This window comes from Scardinius erythrophthalmus, assembly GCF_964197995.2.
Source record: "Scardinius erythrophthalmus genome assembly, chromosome: 2".
NCBI classification, from domain to species: Eukaryota; Metazoa; Chordata; class Actinopteri; order Cypriniformes; family Leuciscidae; genus Scardinius; species Scardinius erythrophthalmus.
In genome coordinates, this window is record NC_138222.1 from 52,083,125 (window position 1) to 52,104,662 (window position 21,538).

The following is a 21,538-nucleotide window of genomic DNA, read 5'->3' on the forward strand; positions in this document are numbered from 1 at the left end:
CAGTAAAGTGTCCATCGTATCCACACTTTATAATCTCGCCTGAAGAAGAAGGTCATCCGGGTACTTTTTGCCTACACTTTTATGAGTAGGCCTACTGTGAATTCAGACATACTTCTTTTGTCACATACTGTTTTTCGCCTATATTGTATGGAAGTATGCGATTTCGGATGCAGCCTATGAGTCGCTTATTTTTAGTGAATCAAACCCACACGCAAAAAAAAAAAAAAAGTAGCCTACAAAGCCATTAGTGTGTGTAAACACCTTTTGTAAGATTTAAAAAAAAAAAGAAAAACCAATGCAATTAAATTGCATTTACCTCCCAGCCTCGTTTTCATTCATGTAGGCTACAATTAAACCATGAATAAGGTTGATTAAAAACAATAACTTTTTCTGACTGATGTTCTTTTTATTTCAGGTGCAGCATGTGGCCTTGTGTAGAACCAATCAAAGGGAAATAACTCATTGCTATCATAAATATTGAGGCCTTAACTTACCTGAGGTGCAATTTATTTTATTTAAGACCTTTTTGGATTTGGAACTGTCACCAGAGACTCCAAGAGATTTCTGAGGAATATGTTAATTTAGCTATTTTTGCTTCCAAGAATATATATATATATATATAAGAAATTCAAGCCAAAATGGATGACCCTTACCAAAACAACATAAACCAGCCGGGAGAAACGTATCCCACATATGGAGAAGGAGGACAGTACACTTACCCTTATCAGACAGACTTCCCTCCTAGGGAGGAGGATGATGCTGCTAGTGATGCCACCGAGGGGCATGATGAAGATGAGCAGATGTATGAGGGAGAGTACCAAGGCATCCCTCACCCGGACGAGATCAAGGAGGCACGGAGAGCCGCACGGAGGGAGGCCCGTGCGAAGGCCAGGATGGCAGCTGAGGTCGAAGAGGAAACGTTGCCAGAGCAATACGAGAGCATCATGGAAGACTGCGGGCACGGACGCTTCCAGTGGACCCTCTTCACGGTGCTGGGTCTGGCCCTGATGGCTGATGGCGTGGAGTGCTTCGTTGTGAGTTTCGCCCTGCCCAGTGCTGAGAAGGACATGTGCCTGTCAAATGCTGACAAGGGCATGCTGGGTGAGTGAAGGAGTGGGGTTCAGAATCAGACAAAAATCTATTTGATAAGACTTTGTTTATAAGAAAGCCCTGTCAAAGAATTAGACTATTTTTAATGTGGTTCAACACAAAGTTTTCAGAACTAAAAACTAAATGTGAAGTTACCTGTATTTATATTTGGGCTGGGAAATAATAGCAAAAATAAATTATCTTTACATGCTTTTGAAGAAGAAAGATCTACACTGTGGTGCTCCTAGATGTCCCAGAGAGACAACATGTCTCAACATCCTAAACCGTTTTACCTTGATACATGCATAATTTAAAAAGTAAAATGTTATTCCACAAATGGAATACTATTTTTTCCATCTAATTTCTTATTCAATTTCAATAATCTTTTTATATTATTATTATTAAGCTATTATTTATTCATTTTCCTGTTAATTTTTTATTAATGAAATATATTATTATTATTGTTGTTATAATTATTATTATGTTTTGCAAGGAGTATTATTACTATTACACGTGTTACTATTCCATTTTAAAAGTTTGGGGACAGTAAGATGATATAGATATATATATATATATATATATATATATATATATATATATATATATATATATATATATACTTTTATTCAGCTAGGATACATTAAAAGTGACAGTAAAGACATAAATATTGTTCAAATAAGTGCTGTTCTTGTTAAATTATCCATTCATCAAATAGTCCTTAAAATGCATATGTTTTCAATGCTTTCAACATTGATAATAAGATTTATATATAGATGATTTCTGAAGGATCATGTGACTCTGAAGACTAGAGTAATGATGCTGAAAATTCAGCATTGCATCACAAGAATAAATTACATTTTAAAATCTATTCAAATAGAAAACATTTCTTCTAAATTGTATTTACTGTATTTTTAATTAAATGCATGCAGCCTTAAGCATAAGAGACTTGAACGTGAGAGATTTAATGCTATTTTTAAATAGTCCTGTGACAGAGTGAGAGCACAGTTTAAATGAGAATATTTCCTAGATTGCATGCAATAGTGAGGGAGAAGCAGGAAAAGTTTTAGTGAGGGATGAAAGTTGCCGCTGTCTAGTGGTGTGTAATCCACGTCGAGGTTCACAATCCCTGCCACGTGCCTGATAATCACTTATCACAGCTAATTAGCTGTGTGTGACAGTGTGTGTGTGTGTGTGTGTGTGTGTGTGTGTGTGTGTGTGTGTGTGTGTGTGTGTGTGTGTGTGTGTGGCAAAGCACTGATGAAGGCAAGAGAGAGACATAGATGGGATGTTGTTTAATATTCTGATGCTTCTGTTAAAAATGATCCACTTGATTGTGATAAAGATCACAATTCATTTCTCCAAACTAACAAATAGCTATACTGTACCTTAAAGTCGACATGAAACTGAAGTTGTGATATTTCTTTGTTCCCCAACCCAATGTGACATATATCCGAGGGAAACAGCTTCCTGAACAAGAAAAAACGTAGGGCAGGACTTGACTTTGTCCATAGGGATTTGATTGGATGGTTGCGGTTTGCTATTGGATCTCATGTGAGTGACAGGTTGTCCCGCCCTCATGCCAGTAAACACATCATCAGAGAAGAGAAGAGATGTCGCTGCGAGAGGGAGGGGAAGTTATTTTGATTAAAGATAATGAGGGCACATGAATTTAAAAAAAAATGATGTGCACAGCTAAATCGTTTATAATAAATACTGCAATATTCCATAAAAAAAGAATAGTCAATTTTGATTTCAAGGTGACTTTTAAAAGGGTATTTCACCCACAATTAAAATTCTGTCAGAATTAAAATAATTTATTCATCCTCATATCGTTCCAAACCCATATGACCTTCTTTATTCTGCGACACACACACACACACACACACACACACACACACACACTGAAGAATATCCTGTAGACTTAAAGGAGACTTTTTCAGTATAATGAAAGTGAATGAGGCCTGAGTCTTTATAAAGCATTAACTTGAATTTGAATTAACAATATAATGTTTGTAAATGACCTTTTTGCTGGAAATGCTGGAAACTGTTGCCTGCAATATTTGTTTTTTAAATGTTGCAGAAGTAGCAGATAGTTTTACTATTATATGTCGTGTTATTCTTCCTCAGCATCTAACTGTCTGGCTCTGTGTTTTGTCTCTGTGTTCAGGTTTAATAGTGTACGTGGGCATGATGATCGGTGCTGTCGTGTGGGGGGGTCTGGCTGATAAACTGGGCAGACGACAGTGTTTACTCTACGCACTGGCCATCAACTGCATCTTCTCCTTCCTGTCTTGTTTCGCTCAGAGCTACGGCTTCTTTATCTTCTTCAGGCTCTGCTCGGGAATTGGGTGAGACTCACAGAAAGCAGCAGGAATTTATTTATACATCTACACTATCGTTCAAAAAGTCTGGGGTCAGTAAGATTGTTTTATGTTTCTGAAAGATGTCTCTTGTGTTCACTAGGACTGCATTTAATGAATCAAAAATACAGTAAAAACTGTAATATTGGGAAATATTATTACAATTTAAAACTGGCTATTTATTGCTGGGAAAGCTGAATTTTCAGCATTATCACTCCAATCTTCAGTTTCACATGATCCTTCTGAAATCATTCTTATTTGCTACACAAACATTTCTTATTAATATTAATATTGAAAACAGTTGTGCTGCTTAATATGTTTGTGCAAACCATGATACATCTTTTCATGATTATTTGATGAATAGAAAGTTCAAAAGAACAGCATTTATTTGAAATATAAATTTTTCGTAACATCATAAATGTATTTACTGCCATTTACTTTTGATCAGTTAAATGCATCCTTGCCAAAAAAAAAGTATTAATTTCTATAAAAAAGAATCGAACTGACCTAACTTTTGAACGGTAGTGTATAGTTCTTGTATGATTTCATATTTCACATTTTTTACATAGACACATTTACCAGAGTCTAATGGTTGCATATTGCATCTTAATTAACTGATGGAACCACTTACTGGCTTTATGGTGGAACTGTATTTTATCTGTCCAATAAATGATCTCAAGAAACAGTTTCTGATGATCTCCTGCAGGATCGGAGGATCAATCCCTGTTGTGTACACGTACTTTGCTGAGTTCCTGCAGATAGATAAGAGAGGAGAACATCTCAGCTGGCTGTGTTTGTTCTGGATGCTCGGAGGACTGTACGCTTCCTTCACCGCATGGGGAATCATCCCACATTATGGTAATTCATCGTAAATCCTTACAATGTTTCTAATAATGGCAATTACTACACGTGTAAGAGCAGACTTTATGAAACAATATTAGTTGTCTGGAAGTTGTTGGAGATTTCAAGATCCAGGTTTCTGAGAGTTTGGGTTGTTTTTTTGTTGCAGGCTGGGGTTTCAGTATGGGGACAGAGTTCCAGTTCCACAGTTGGAGGGTGTTTGTGCTGGTTTGTTTCCTTCCCTCTGTGGCTGCTCTCGCTGGGCTTGTGTTCATGCCAGAAAGTCCCCGTTTCCTCCTGGAGGTAATATTGTGTACGATAGTTTACTAGTAGAGCATGCTGCTTTATCTATAAATAAAAACAATAAAATACATTATTTATTTATTTAGTTTGTTTTTCTCTTCTCAAAATTCAGAATTTTATAGATATTTCTTTTTATACTGTAAATAGGCATATTGTGGAAAATATTGCATTTTAAAGGTGCAGTAAGCGATTTTCGAGAATCCTTGTTGAATGCTGTTGATATTTGAAATCAACCCATACTCCCCTCCGCCCTTCATTGCTCCACCTCTAAAATGCACAAACTCACAATGCAAGAGTGGAAGTCTCGTTATTGAGCAGAAGTGAAGCTAAATAAATTTTTGCGAAGATGACGAACAGCACACCAGCTCCAGACAAACAAAGACACTCAAAACTGTTCTGTTACTCGAGATAACATTACAAGAACAGCATGGCTTGGTTCTGTGAAACATAGCAAAACCAGTGTTACTCATGTGTGGAGCAACAATAACATCAGGATCCGTTTTCAGGCTTTACCGCATCGTTCCCTCCAGTGCTGGAAAGCTTTTCTAATATAAACGAAGGTCCTCAAGCTCTTACCTAATCATAACCCCTCTTTTTTCCAGTAATATTCGTCTGACCTTTTCTCTTTTGTAATGTCTCTCAGCCACCTCTCTTTCTACAGTCTTTCTTCAAATTTCCCTTTTGCTCACTCTTCTCCTCCCCCATCATGAATGGACACGCCCCCTACTGCTGATTGGCTACAAGTGTGTTGTGCTGCTCGGTCTGATCCGCTTTCCAAAGCGTTTCTCAGAAATTGCTTACTGCACCGTTAAGGCATAAATTACTATTCTTTATTGTATAAAATGTAGTTGACAGACACCTAGTGCTACACCAAATGAATGATCTCCCCTTCTGGGTTATTATCATTAACTAAAACTATTAAAAGCATTTCTGTTAATTGAAATACACTGTAAGTAAAATAAAATATAAATATTAGTTGAAAAAATTTGAAATGTTGCCTTGGCAATAAAATTAGTTAAACTAACTAAAACTGAAACACATATAAAAATATATTAAACCTAAATGGCAATATTTAAAAATATAAAGTAATAAAATGATAAAAGCACATTACAAAATGACTGAAAATGAAACTAAAATTAACATTGAAGATAAAAAAAAAAATTTTTTTTATAAAAACTAAAATAACATTGTCTCTTTTTTTTATTTCAGTCTGCAAGACACGATGAGGCCTGGATGGTCTTGCGGCAAGTCCATGACACCAACTGGAGGGCAAAGGGAGAGCCAGAAAGAGTGTTTCAAGTAAAGCTGTCCATTTTAAACTTCTATACCACTAAATAACAGCAAAGCAGCAGAATTAACCCTAGATCTGCATCTGTGATGAGTTTACTGAGTAAAGTTTTGAACTTATTAGTAAATGCATTGGCGAAACTTGATAAATGGCTCATCTTACATGGTCTTAACTATGAAATATATTCTCTTTCAGGTTACGCAGCTTAAAATACCTGAAACACAAGATGACGAGTTCATAGAGATTCAGAGTGAAACTGGAACTGCCTTTCAGAGATTCATGGTCAGACACCTGACCCTGGTTAAACAGGTACGCTAACATAATCCAACTCCAGAGGTTTATCCTTTTTACAGTTTATAGTACAATCAGTATCTGCCACCATCTTCTTTCTCGTCCTGCATCATTTGAGCTTCAGACCTGAATGATCGCTAAAAGTGTGAAGCTTGTTGAGGAGAGCTGTGAGGTTACCTTTCTAAGCGAGTGGAATTACAGTTTTTGTCTGGCAAATGATAAAAAGATTGAAACGTGCAATAAAAATCATTAAAAACACTTAAAACACGTTTGCAGCTGCATAGCAAACTCCTGGCAACCACCCTTGCATGGCAAGCACCACCTACATTTTGTTCAGAAAATAGAAAAATAGTAATTTAATAACATTTGTGCAATTTTTCATTTGCAGATTGGATCTTAAGATTCTTGTTTTGCTAACACAAATGAAGTGATTGTTTCGTTTGTTCTCCAAAAGGTCATGAAGAACATGATGTCACTGGCTGCACCTAATCTCAGACTCCATAGTTTGTTCATTGCCATTGTGTGGTTTACGATGTCCTTCAGGTGAGCAGCTCTTGATAGAGAAGCTTCAAATTTTGCTGCTTTTTTGAGCTTCTTGCAGCATACTCTCTATGTTGCCTATCCTGGTCATAATCTCATGAGTGATGGACTCTTGTAACGGGTAAAGAGCTGTGTGGGTAAACCTCACTCCCCTAGCCTCAAGAGGTGGACTAGCGATTGGCGCTAGAGGCTACAGTCTACATCGTGATGCCATACTGAACCAGTGATGCCGGTTCGAAAACCGGTGGGGTTACACTCTACCCGGACAGCAACATAGTATCGACCCAGATCCGTCCCACATCTGGTACGCGTTGAATCCACATGTACCAGATCTGGGCCGACACTATGTTGCTCTCTGGTACATAGAGTGATCTGCATTAGACCTCTTTAATTATTTTAAACAATATTTAATTATTTTAAACAATATTTGAGAATTTATATTAATACACGTCAGTCTCTTAAGCTCACCAAGGCTGCATTTATTTGATCAATCAAATTTAAATAAAAGTATAACATTTCTATTTATTTAGAAAATCTATTTATTTATTTATTTATTTAATGGCAAAGCTGAATTTTCAGCATCATTACTCAAGGCTTCAGTGTCACATGATCCTCCAGAAATCATTCTAATATGCTGATTTGCTGCTCAAGAAACCGTTGAAAATTGTTGTGCTACTTAAAGTGTGGAAGTGTTTTTCAGGATTTTTGAGGAATTAAAAGTTCAAAAGAACAGCATTCATTTGAAATAAATATGTGTTAGCATTATGAATGTCTGTGTTGTCATGCTTGATAAATTGAATGTTCACAAAATGTTCACAGAATTCTTTCACACACAAAAAAAAGAACGAATTTAACGAACGAGTTTGTGGTTAACCGTTCGCTTAAAAAGAACGGTTAACGTTTGTGCCTATATGTTTATGCCTAATTGCATAGCACTCACTTAATTAATACATTATTTATTTAGAGATATTTTCTATGTAGAACGAGTTTTAAGTATATTTAAAAAATAAATTCAACAGTTTCGACAATCAAGATTTTTCTTGGTTCAGCCATCACAATGGACCTTCATTTCTTTTTTTCTTTTGACTACATGTGCATTGTGGAATTAACTTTTAAATTAAAATTACATTAAATGCTGCCTAATGAGGAAATTTTAGGAGGCAGTATACTAAGTCGCCATTATGTATGGAGCATGTATATAATGATCTCAACTCAGTACTAAATAATAGTATTAATCAATCTTCCACTACACAGCTATTATGGCCTGGGAGCGTGGTTTCCTGACCAGATCAAGTACCTCCAGTTTGAGGAGTACGAGACCAACGTCAAGACCTTCCATCGTGAGAAAGTGGAACGCTTTCATTTTAACTTCACTCTGCAAAATCAGGTCCACAAAGAGGGAGAGTATATCCATGACAGGTACATTTACTTCATTATTCACTTACATAATAGTACAATGTCAGATTATCAGCTTAACTGTCCCTCTGTCTCTGTATATAAAGTATGATGTTTTATAGAATAAAGGACTAATGCAGGTACATATTGTTCAAAGATTAAGATTTTTTAATTTTGAAATAATGTGAAAGACTCTTATGCTCACCGAGGCTGCATTTATTTGATCAAAATTACAGTTAAAACAGTAATATTGTGAAATAGTTTTCTACTGTTTTCTATTTTTTTTTTTTTTTATGTAATTTATTCCTGTGATGCAAAGCTGAATTTTCAGCATCAATACTCCGGTCTTCAGTGTCACATGATCCTTCAGAAATCATTCTGATTTGCTGCTCAAGAAACATTTTTTATTATTATAAATATTGAAAACCATGATAATTTGTTTAAGGGTTCTCTGATGAATATAATTTTCAAATAAACAGCATTTATTTAAAATCGATATCTTCAGTAACAGTATAAATGAATAAAGCATTAATTAAAAATGTATGTATACTGACCCCAAACTTTTGCACGGTTGTGTATTGGTTGAGCAGTCAGTTGTATTTACTTTACACACAGTTTTATCAACATAGAAATAAGAAACGTGAAGTTTGAGGAATCCCTGTTTGAGAACTGTTATTTTGAGGACATCAGATCAACTGAGACCTTCTTTGAGAACTGCACCATTAAAAACACAGTCTTCTACAATACTGGTATGCAATTCATATTTACTTCATATACTAACCTTCATCCTATTAGATTTTTGAATGATTAGTTGGGTTTTCCTTTCATTAATGGTCATTTTCCTATATTTTTGTCTTGTTCCTTACAGACCTGTGGAAAGATTCCAAGTTTTTTAACTGTAAGCTGGAAAATACCACTTTTTTGCACCCCAAAAAAGGCTGCCATCTAAATTTCCAAGAGGAAAATGACATCGTGATCTATCTAGTCTGCTTCCTGGGCAGTTTATCTGTGATACCTGGCAACATCGTAGCAGGTCTATTAATGGATAAAATAGGAAGAATTAAAATTATAGGTGAGTGGTTACATGCAGTAGCTTATATTAAAGTGCCCCAATTATGCTTTTTCGAATTTTACCTTTAATGCAGTGTGTGATAGAGCTGTTTGTGAATGTAAAATGTCTGCAAAGTTTTAAAGATCAAAGTTCACCACAAAGTTATTGTCTCCTACATGAAAGAAGCAATTCTGAACTGCCTGAAATGAGTCATCAGCAATTCCAGTCTCACTTCCGTAACATATCTACGTAGGTTTGTAACAAATTTGCATAATGCCAGCCTATGGTCTTCATTGGCTGCCCGTGAACAATGTCGACTTTGCCCCGCCCTCAAACACTGTAGTTATAGCTGAGACGGGAAGAGTTTGGTTCGTATTGTCGACATGCTGAGAAAATGCTGTTTTCTGTGCTGCGGATCTACTTTGCATGCATTTCAAAAGAAGGAGGACTCGCACTAGAGTTGATACAGTAAAACCAACACCATCTTTACAGTTCGTATCACTGTGTATCGAGCGTTGAAGAAGATCCAGAGTTGAAATTCAGATATGGTAATGGGCGTTTCGTTTTCAATATACACATTGTAAGCCAGAGGTGGACGAAGTACACAACTTCCTTACTTGAGTGATACTACTGGTCAAATATTACTCCGTTATAAGTAAAAGTTGTAAAGACCTATTTTTACTTAAGTAAAAGTACAGAAGTACTCGTTTTTAAGTATCAAAAGTAAAAAGTCAATGTCAATGCATTGTTTTATTATTGTTGCATTGTTGTATGTAATACTTAAAGTACCTTATGCCTCTGAATCTATGCCTGCATACCTACTCTCATATCAATATCAAATTTATTTCTAGAACACAGTTCCAGTAGTGGGATTGAATATGAGATTGAATAAGTGCACTCAATAACTAACGTCCACAATGGTTTCGGACACCCAAATGGCTGTTCCCTCAAATATTGCCCTATTTAAAGTTTTTTGGCTTTTAGTATGAATATGTTAGCCTTACTGTTATCTATAATCTAGTGTGCTCCAAAAAATTGACAAAATTCGCATTTAGAAAACCAAACCCAACGTTGAAAATGAAAATCAGGTTTATGTCAGAATCCAATGGCAGATTGACATTGATCTCCAACATTGGACAGACGTTGTATTGTGGTTGAAAATGAAAATAGGGTTGACGTCAGAAACCAACATCAGTCGGGTTCTGACGTCAACCTGACTTTTATTTTCAATCAATATCCAACGTCAATCTGACGTCAGGTTCTGGTGTCAATCAGATGCAGGGTTCTGACATCAACCCGAATTTCATTTCCAACCAAAATGCAACCTCTGCAACCAAAATCATCCACTGACTGATGTTACTTTCTACTCAAGGACCTTGACTGAATTGTAGTGGAGTAAAAAGTACGGTATTTGTCTTTCAAATGTAGTGAAGTTAAAGTAAAAAGTTTCCAGAAAAAATAATACTCAAGTAAAGTACATATACTCAAAAAGTGTACTTAAGTACAGTACTCAAGTAAATGTTACTGTCCTTTAAACAGTACTTTGTTACTGTCCACCTCTGCTGTAAGCGATAGACCAATCAGAACAGACTGGGCCATCTGACCAATCAGAGCAGAGTAGGCTCTCAGAAAGGAGAAGTTTATAGACTGAATCTTTTATCGAGCCGTTTCAGACACTGTGAGAATAGAGAAGATGTGCAATGTATATTATAAGAAAATTAAAGTGATATTGATTTTGGATGATTTTGGTTTCTATTGTAGGAGACCTCCAAAACAAAGTTAGGAACCTTTAAAATAGCATAATAGGAGCACTGTAACAGTTACGGCTTTATCAATAACTTTCAAAGTGTTGATAGTATGTAAATGAATTCTCCTTTTTTATCTTTGTTTGCAGCGGCATCCATGTTAGGCTCCGCTGTCTGCACGTTCTTCCTGCTGCTGTGCTTCAGTCAGTGGGCTGTCGTCCTGTTCCAGTGCCTGTACTTCGCAGCCAGCGCGGCAGCTTGGAATGGCATCGAGGTCATCACTGTGGAGCTCTTTCCTGCCTCGAAAAGGTACAAAAAGATCCATCAACAAAAGACATCTCTGATAAGTAGAATTAATATAAGGCAGAGGCTTTTCAACTTTTTTACATTTGCTTAACATTTTCGTTGAATCTGTGAAATGTTTTTTCAGGATTCTTTGATGAATAAAAAGGTCAAAAGCAGTTATTTAAAGGGGTGGTTGATTATGATTTCAATTTTTTAATTTTAGTTAGTGTGTAATGCTGCTGTTTGAGCATAAACGACATCTGCAAAGTTACAACGCTCAAAGTTTAAAGCAAAGGGAGATATTTCCTTTTACAGAAATCGTTTTTTAAGGACTACAACAAATGGCTGGAAGGGACTACACAACATTCCTACATCACTAACCCTGAAATTTACATAAACCCCGCCCCCGGGAATTCAATTTATCATGACCGAATATGCTAATCAATGACTAGAAGATAACTACACATAAGCTACATAAATTCATCAACTAACCATTCAGAAATGTCCTGTTGCTTCTCCATGTTGTCACTTCTTTTTGAGTCTCTCCATCATTGTCTAACTCCGGTTTGAACATAAAAGGCTAAATGTTTTAGAAATTTTCAGTGCATGTCTGTGTGAGGTAAAAGGACACGAGCTCTTGAAGAGCTCACAAGCTCACTGTGTCGGGAGCAGCAGCTCATTTGCATTTAAAGGGACAGACACAAAAAAGGTGTGTTTTTGCTCACCCTCAAAAAGTGACAACTTTAACATGCTATATAAAAATATCTGTGGGGTATTTTGAGCTAAAACTTCACATACACACTCTGGGGACATCAAAGACTTATTTTACATCTTGTGAAAAGGGCAATATACCACCCCTCTAAAACGGAAATCTTTTGTAACATTATTAATATCTTTACTGTCATTTTTGATCAATTTAATGCATCCTTAATGAATTAAAGTATTAATTTCCTTCAAAATTGAATAGTAGTGTAAATCTTTTTTTAATATTTATTTAGATAACTTAAATCCTTATGCTACTGTTGTCAACATTTAAAGCAACATATTTGTACTTTTAGCAATAGACCTTTGTTTGAGCTGACGCAATATGTATTTGAGGCAAATGAAATTAAGAGAAATATATAAAATATTGTAAGATATAAAAGTATGCTCAATATGTTATTATATCTTAAAGGGTTAGTTCACCCAAAAATTAAAGTCCGCGTGAACCGGAAGTTGCAAACGACTTTTCTCCAGTGTTGTGACGTATTTCCCAGTGAAAAGGAATATTGAACAGAGGGCAGGGTTTTACTCTAGCACTCCTCCTCTCCATCTCTCGCTCATAACAGACTAACGGTTTGAGGGGAGTGGTTAAGCGTTTCCCAACCCAAGCCGTCAAACCTACATCATCAGAGAAGGAACGCCATTCCAGACCGGAAGTAACTTTTCAGAATTTGATTAAAGATTACGACAGCAAAAGGTTGTTTATTGGCACAGAAATTCTATAAAGAAGCTTCCATAGAACTTTATCATTTCACAAAAGGTTCTTTATCAAGGAAAAGATTAAATAAATTAAGAAAAACATAGGTCTTTTAATAACGAATCCCTGAAAGGTTCTTTGGGGAACCACAAATAGTTCCTCAATGGCATGACTGCGAAAACCCCCTTTTGGAACCTTTGTTTTTAAGAGTGTAAAGTATGAACTTATTCTTCCATACTTAATCCATCTCTTGTTTCCTCAGAGCCACAGCTTTTGGTGTGCTGAATGGCACGTGTAAACTGGCAGCTATCCTTAGCACATTCATCTTTGGCAAGTGTATCGGCATCACCAAGATTATCCCGATCTTCCTGTCCTTCTCAGCGCTAGTGTGCGGAGGACTGCTAGCATTTAAGCTACCTGAGACTCGGGAGGTCATTCTTCAATGAAAAAGCCAAACTCCTCAAGGCCTCAGCGTTTGGTCCAGCTGAACACTGGATGACCGCAAGCTTAGACTGATGAACACTGACAGGAAAAGGGCTGAATCATGTGAAGCTGAAACAGTGTTATGTTAGAACCACTGTACTGTAGTATTACCGTACTTTCATAGTATTACTTTAAAAGATGTAGGTGTTTATGTTGTTCACAGTGGCTGTATTTTGAGTAAGAAATCCAAAATGTGGAAATATGGGGCAATATCTTTGCTACAAAATGATTTAGAGGCGAGTAGTGATATCAAATTCCCTTTTTTATATTGGAACAAATAATAACTTTGACTTTAAATTCAATCTTTTAATGAGATCTCTGCATTTTACTTTTATTTAATATGTAAAAATTGAGTTTTGCATCTCCAACTTCACCCGCTCACCAACTTTTGGTCATCAGCTAGTTTTTGTTGTGTTGTATTTGTTAACTACTGTGGTATATATTTATTTGACATTATACACTTGCATTTCCACTGTGTTTTAATTCTTACGTTCTTGGATTCCCATCTTTTCAACTATTATTTTTCATGCCTTTCATTAGACGACGATCACGCTACATCAGAATTACATTGTTTGTATGAAAATAGACATTTTTAAAATGGACTTATATGTGAAGTATGTATAATGCTCATTTCCTGTGAGAAAATATGTAGATTATGTGATTTTGATTTTATTTGTCCTTGTTTTAAAAGTGTGTGAATACTAAATATGTAGGTATGGCTCACAAATTATACTTTCTACTTTTTTTTTCCACTTTTGACCACAGAAAAGGCTATTCAAATATACTCTTATACATCTATACATCAAACACTGATTAAATGCTACAACAACTCCTAACAGCTTTATGTCAAGAGAAATCTAAAAGAAAATCTTTTTATATTTCATGTTCAAATAAGAAAAGATCAGTTTACCTTTTTGTTTTGTTTGTCCTGGTTTGTGATGGTGTAACAATAAAATTTAAATAAAACATTATAATTTTGCTCTTCAGTGCTTCATGTTCTTTCACACCACAATATATTGAAATGGGAAAACCACAGTATTTTGGTCTTGGATGAAGTTCCCATGCTTTTCTGTGAGTATGGGCACATGGAAAGGCACTTGTGAAAACAAGGCCAGGGCACACGTGTGAATCAGTCACACCTCTTGTGGTGGTCATTTATTTATGCAAAGGTGTGAAGCAAAAATCTAGATAAGTCTTTCACCAGATTTACTAGATTAATTGCTGTGCATTTTATGCAACTGTTCATTTTTTTTCTTTTGAATTTCCTAAATAAAACCCTGTTTTTGGCTGCATAATGTTAACCTCTTAGCACAGCTCCATTTATTTCTTTAGGCAACCATCATCAGCATTACTTTCAGTGATTCAATACAAGGAATTTGCTTGTGCAATGACAGTTTTATTCATGCACAATGTGTTTCTTGGTTTATATCAACCAATTGCTGGTCGCATTTCATACCAATGGTGTGAACAGCCTCACTTTCCTACACCAGGGCACAGTTAAAATCAAAGCATGGTAACATGCAAATTGGCAAATGTGCAAATGCATTATCATATATGGTGCCCCTGCAAAAAAGCACAAGGAATATATATTTTAGTTGAATTTCTGTGGGAGTTTGACTTGAAGAAAGTGAAAATACACACACAGATGCCAGCTTCACTCATTCTTCTGCCGTGAGGAGGTGCCAAATCTAACACGCTGCTCATTCACTCTCACAGAGAGGGTGGCCTGGAGGTCACAGTGCTGGTTACAGAGGGCACCAGAGAATTAGTTCTCAAGAAATGGATCCTGAAAATGGTACCTGGTTACATTACAGCTAGGATGGCAAACAAATCAAAACTATTAAATGCTAATTTGTATCATTTAAAAACCCCAGAATGGTTGACATGATAACATCTTTGGAAATTTCATTATTATGGCTAGTATGGATAAGCTGTTCGGTGAGACTGATTTAGTTTCCCTGTGTGATTTTTATCCAGGACAGTCCCGTAGAGTCAAAGTGGTATCGAATATAGGCGCCGCTCATGTATTGTTCATAATCTGGTCTTTTGATATTTAGTTTTTGTTGAGATTTTTCTTTTTGCGTCTTTGGCCTTATCTACACTATATAGACTATGTTTTCTTTTGAAAATGCATCTTTTTCTCTCCATTTTGGCCTTCAGTCCACACTGAGACGGCGTTTTTATTGTTGAAAGCGAAGCTTTTTGAAAACGTTCTCCAAAGTGGATTTGAAAATGGCATTTTCGCTGTAATTTGACGCATATTGGACCAATAGATATTCATGTTTATGGACGGTATTGTGCCTGTTATGTGCTATTCACTTTCACAAAGTTGCTAAAATATGTTACTTTGCACACTCTTCATTTCACAGTCCTGCAAAGATGACAGAAAAGTTAGCCTAGCCCATTTTCAGCGCTGTTTTCTGTCTTCAGGTTTATTTCCACAGCATGAAAAGGTAAATTTGGCTTCACGCTTGTTTCTCTCATTCTCTGGCGCATAGGCTACACACTTTATTTTTCTGCGTCGACGTTCAAGCAGTCTCGCGACCACTAACGCCGTCGCTATGACACACATTCTACCAGGTGTTATTTATGGATCAACTGCAGATTGTGTTAACTGGGGTGGGGACATGCGGGCTTCTGCGCTTTGAATTGTCTGGCATTCCTGCTTCGACATGCGTTCAAGGCTCTCCAGTAGTTTCATACGGAATATAACAGTAAGTAAACGCCTATTATTTACATCAACAATCATGCAGAACACCCTAGCAACCACATGGCAACAGGCAACAAGAACGCAGGGCACGATTCTGAGACGCCGTGTAGGCTATTCTATGTTAAATAAATTAGTACTTTTATTCAGCAATGATGCATTCAATCAATAAAGGTGACAATAAAGACATTTATAATGCTACAAAATATTTTTGTTTCCAATAAATGTCGCTCTTTTTAACTTTCTGTTAATAATAGAACCCTAAAAAACATGTATCAGGATTTCCACAAAAAAATATAGGCGATTAAATCTAAATAGAAATCTAAATAGATAATATCCAATCTATTGTAATCTCAATAAATACTTTAAACTAAACGTGTGCTCAGTCAGTGCTCAATATTAGAAGGATTTCTGAAGGATTCATTTAAAGTTGTGAATTGTAATAGGCTATTTCACAATATTACTGTTTTTACCTATTTTTAATCAAAACTATGCAGTGAGCATAAGAGACTTCTTTCACATTAATTTTATTTAAAATATAAAATTAGTTTGTTTAATAAAATGAAATAAAATATATAAATATATTTATTTTAATTATAAAAAAAGGTTATTTCTTACTCTTCACTGATAAATCAATCATATTTTTTTCTTCTCATTTTCACTTTGAATCTCTGAATGATACCCACTTCACTGAGCGAATGACTATCTCGACCACTAAACTGCAAAACTGGTCGCCAGTTTGTGTGAATGTCACACCTCAAGTGCAATCTGCTAATGGGGTTTATTAAGCATCATTAAACATCAAGGTCAGTTACTCTGCTTAGCTCTTTGAAATACAACCCCATACAGACAATTAGCTGAATTATTAGGCTGATAATTGGGACTGTATCTTAAATATAATATACTATATAATAGACTGCTCACTTTAGTGTAATTTATCAAATGACTCAGCTCAAATGTTTTACCTTCCTAGTTTAACCTAAAACTAAACATATAAAATTACTATTGAAACATTGTTACTTACCGTTGAAAAGTTTAGGGTTGATTTTTTTAATGTTTTTTTTTTTTTGAAAGAAGTCTCTTATGCTCACCAAGGCTGCATCAAAAACTGATCATTACTTCAGTCTTCAGTGTCACATGATCCAATCCTTCTGATATGCTGATTTGCTGCTCAAGAAACCTTTCGTATCAGTATCAATGTTGAAAACAGTATTTTTGTGGAAACCATGCAGCATTTTTTAGGAATATTTAATGAATAGAAAGTTAAAAAGAACAGCATTTATTTGAAGTATAGCCTAAATATTTTGCCTTTACTGTAACTTTTCATTAATTTAATGCTTGCTAAATAAACAACATTAGATGTTTATTGGTGTGATTGCTGTATTTTTTGCTTTATGACAGATTTTTATGTGAGATAGTGCTTTTTACACATATAGAATTGAACACTTTTTTCACCCATTTTTTGGTGATTTATCAGAGATGAATTTCATAGATGCATTCAAATAGATTAAAGAGAAACCATACATTGTTTGGTCAGATGTACAAGATCAGTTCACTGGAAGAATAGCTGCACTGGTTTGTTGTTTTGAAGAGGAGTCAAAATTCACACCTCTGCTCCTGTGGCCTCTCCAAGCCTTTCCCAGACAGATCCAGGCCGAGTCCTGTGGTCTGAGAGACATCGATGGCTACCGTAAGCCTGCAGAGGTGTCACCTCGCACCTCTGAGTCCCACATATAAACCTCCAGCCCTCAGTCCAGCCTTCATTCACACTCAGAGTCACAATATGGAAAGCTCAAGCCACAGCCAGCAGAACCAGTGGATCTACTCAAGCTCGGAGTCGGAGTTCTACAGCGTTTCCTCTCCGGACACCGTCTCGACAGACCAGGGCTTCTCCCCGTCCCACCTGACCCAGCCTGCATGCTCCAAATCAGTAAAATCGACCTGTGTCGACAAGAGAAAGCGCAGGTTAAGGTTGAAGAACCCAAGCGAGCAACGGCAGAACGCCAGTGAGAAGGAGAAGTTGAGGATGAGGGATCTGACCAAAGCCCTCCACCATCTCAGGACGTACCTGCCTCCGTCCGTGGCTCCCGTGGGCCAAACCCTGACCAAGATTGAGACGCTACGGCTCACCATAGGCTACATCTCGTTTCTGTCAGCTCAGCTGGGTCTGAGTGAAGAAGAACTGACCCACAGGAAGCACGACTCCAGCGGCTGCTCATATTCTCCAGAGATCGTTGGCTATTTTCAGTGCAGTGGAGATTGTGTCGGGCCGGGACAGAGTTGCGGTCACTGGGATGGACAGTATGAGGGCAACTCAAATCATACAGTGCAATGTGTGGATCAGTATCCACAGCAACATTTAACAGAGCAAAACGTCTCTGCAAATATAGACGGCTTCCTCCAGTCACAACAGTGTGCTCAATCAACACAGACATACCAGGTATGTACAGTAAATAATACTTTAAAAATTTATATTTTTAAATTGTAGATGTATTGTAGTATAATAGTATTTTTTTTATTATAGGCCAATATGTACCTGGCCTATACTCTATTAAAAACTGAAATATTGTGAAATATTATTATAGTTTAAAACTTAAAGTTTTCTATTTGAATATTTAAAAATGGAATTTTAAAGTTTAAAATTGAATTGTATTTTTTTTTTTTTTTAGATGTGCGATGTCTCAAATCAATTCTCTATTCTCTATTTCAGGTTTATGGGAGAAACTTAGGCTATCATCTTGTTCCTCAAGCTTACTGGAGCTGACAGCAGAAACCTCTCCGTCACATCCAAAGCAAAAATGATACCTACTACTGTTTTGTGTACAGTAAATTGATGTGGATGTTTTGGCATCTTATCTTGTGAAAGCAATAAATGTGAATCCAAGTCAATCCTGATATTCTTATAATTTAAGTTGTATGTGTTATCCATGTCTGTTCTCTGTAAATACAAAACTATATTTGATATGTATTTATAATAAAACATGAATTATTAAAATAGTTTCTTTTGTTCTTGTCATTTTTGGATATTTACAGATCCTACAATGGTGTCGATTACAATTTTTTAATTTTATTTATTATTATGTTAATTAAAAGTGTGTGTGTTTTTGTGTGTATGTGTATGCTATACTTTACTGTGTTATGCATATATATATACACACACACACACACACACACACACACACACACACACACATTTCAGATGCAAAATCTCTAAGTCCGTCTGACATTTTTCTTTTACATGAGCGTTTTTAGTCTGTTATAGTAATTTTACTTTAATGGCAATGAAAATTTTATGAGTCGGTCATTGAAATGTCTTATTTTAAAAAAGGGCTGCCAACTCTCGCGCATTCACCGCTCTCGCACCACACGTCCATTTTCTCATGCAGTTTCAACATACAATGTCACATAATGTTACATTTGCCTAAATTGAATTCTAGAGAGGAGCATTTTGTGACAAAAGGACTATTTTACATATTCATTCTTTTTACATTAAAAAGTTAGTATTATAACAATATAGCTGCGAGCAGCGATTACGGGCCCAAGCCGGTGGCACCGCAACCCCGGTGCCTGGTGAAGTCGTCCTGCACGTAAAGTGACGATGCATGAGTCATGCGCCAACATGGGGGCGTTTCCCAAACGCCCCCAAGATTGCCAAAAAAGCGCCGACGCCTCCAGTAGGCTACTACACAGCCTACAACACAGTGAAGCAACAAGTCCACTTCTCCAAACAACATCAAATCAGCTGTTACAAGCGGGTTATACAGACAATCACAGCGTCCAGCATAAATCCGAGAGTCGAAATTCACAATCACAATAATAGGGCAGAGTCAGACAGCTGAAACGGAACCCCCGCATGAAAATACGCAGAACACAGAAGGTTATGTGTCCAGAAAGAGCTAACCACTGAGTCTCAAATATTCTCACATTTTTCTCAGTTCCACACTCTAACGAGTTAATGTTTTTTGTCTTTGTAAGGCAGTATTTTGCACAACATTAAAAATGCAAACCCATGCAGCTTTCTTTGTCTCATGTAAATAACAGTCCGCATTAACTTCCACTCATTATTATTATTTTTTTAATCCTTTTAATGTGGATGCATGTTGGTACAGATGGAGTTTGGTCGCCGGATTATTGCATTTTTAATAGAGAAAAAAAAAACAGAACAAACACTAATGGCCTGCAATTCTTATTCCGACAATCACAATCAGAACGAATCACGAATGTAACAATTCTACAAATAAATAAAACATATCCAGTTAACTGGCAGAGCATTCATTTCGTTCGTTTTTTTTTAAAAATAAATAAGAGAAGATCTAGCGCTGAAATGTGTTTTCAAGTGATCAAATCAAGTGATCAAAGTGCTCGTTGCCGCTGCGATCAGTGACGCGGATACAGTGTTTTCTCGTGTGGCTTGCGCACACGCCACACTCTTCATTTGGACGCGCGCTTCAATCCGTTGTGGATAGGCTACATACAGTAATGCACACAAATGTGTCCCTGCTTGATATACAATAACATAATCGGTTTTGATGAGAAAAAAAAACCTAACGTTAGACGAGAAAAATAAAACCATATGAGAGCGGCTTCGAACCTGCAACCTCTGACATGCTAGGCGAAAGTTCAACTACTGGACCATTAAAATACACAGTAGGCGGTTTCTCGATGATAATTCTCGAGCTGACTTGATGTAAAGCCATTCGTATTTGCACAGTTGATTTTTTCCCCCTCTGAAATAAATAGCAAAAAGTCATAGCTGAGACTATGTGCATGATTATGCTGTATTATTCTACTTGATAAAAACGTATTGCAGCAAGATTATGCGTAGGCTACAAAATAATTAGAACAGCTACGTCCGTGTGACTGTAATTCATGCGCAATTGAGCATACACATCAAAGAGCAGGGCCTCACATTTCAAGTTCGCACAGGGCCTCGCACTCTTTTTTTACAGTCTATGCTCGCACCCCACCAGCGATGGCTGAGCGGTATATTGCATTCTCCAAAATTGCCGCGTCGTTCAGGTCGGTCAAAGCCATATTTTTATTATGGTTCTCTCATTTATATAACGTTGCTATAGCGTTATATTTGTGTGTGTTGCAAAGTGTTTACTTATATTTGTGTACACTTGCAATAAAACACAACATTGTGCTTTTGTTAAATGAATTCAAACAATCTGTTTAATTTTAAATTAAACTAAAATGCTCACGCCATTCATAACGGTGCGCGTCCACGGCGAGGAACCAGCAGAACAGTCAACGTATTAGTTCATACTAGGAATTCATTGAAAACGCTCGCTCCGCATCATTATCAATGTCAGTGCAGACGAACATATTTTACTTTCGTTTTTAAGTTAGCGATTCAAAAGCCCCTTGCGGTGTCACACGTCGATTAACCGGTGGTAAAATATTCTCACCGTCACTAGTATATTTATATATACAATAGGCCTACCTGATTTTGAACACAAGAGGGCAGTATAGCCCTATGTATGACTTGATTTTTTTTTTTTTTACAGTTTTTACAACTTAGAATAAAATTAGAATACAAATTTTTTTTTAAAAGAATAAAATGGGTTTAGTTGTGATATTTCTATACTTTTATATAGAAATAAATGGTATATAATTACATTTTTAGAAGGTATGAGGTTTTTATTGTTTCCTTTTTAGACATTAACCTACTTTAATTCCTCGCCATAGCAAAACCGTTT

General features: G+C 36.4%; 2 protein-coding genes across 2 annotated transcripts; both read left to right on the forward strand.

Annotated features, from left to right (window-relative positions):
• Positions 1–638: 638 nt before the first annotated feature.
• Positions 639–13,092, forward strand: sv2ba (synaptic vesicle glycoprotein 2Ba; the record flags this gene model as incomplete). The annotated part of the gene is made up of 12 exons (XM_081349592.1): positions 639–1,101; positions 3,257–3,437; positions 4,156–4,307; positions 4,459–4,592; positions 5,802–5,891; positions 6,076–6,189; positions 6,626–6,714; positions 7,966–8,130; positions 8,722–8,855; positions 8,975–9,178; positions 11,052–11,211; positions 12,909–13,092. The coding sequence occupies 12 exons, from the start codon at positions 639–641 to the stop codon at positions 13,090–13,092; spliced, it is 2,070 nt and encodes a 689-aa protein (XP_081205718.1).
• A 4,425-nt stretch (positions 13,093–17,517) lies between these two features.
• Positions 17,518–18,600, forward strand: mespba (mesoderm posterior ba; the record flags this gene model as incomplete). Its single annotated transcript, XM_081389982.1, has 2 exons — positions 17,518–18,276; positions 18,547–18,600. The coding sequence occupies 2 exons, from the start codon at positions 17,518–17,520 to the stop codon at positions 18,598–18,600; spliced, it is 813 nt and encodes a 270-aa protein (XP_081246108.1).
• Positions 18,601–21,538: the final 2,938 nt, after the last annotated feature.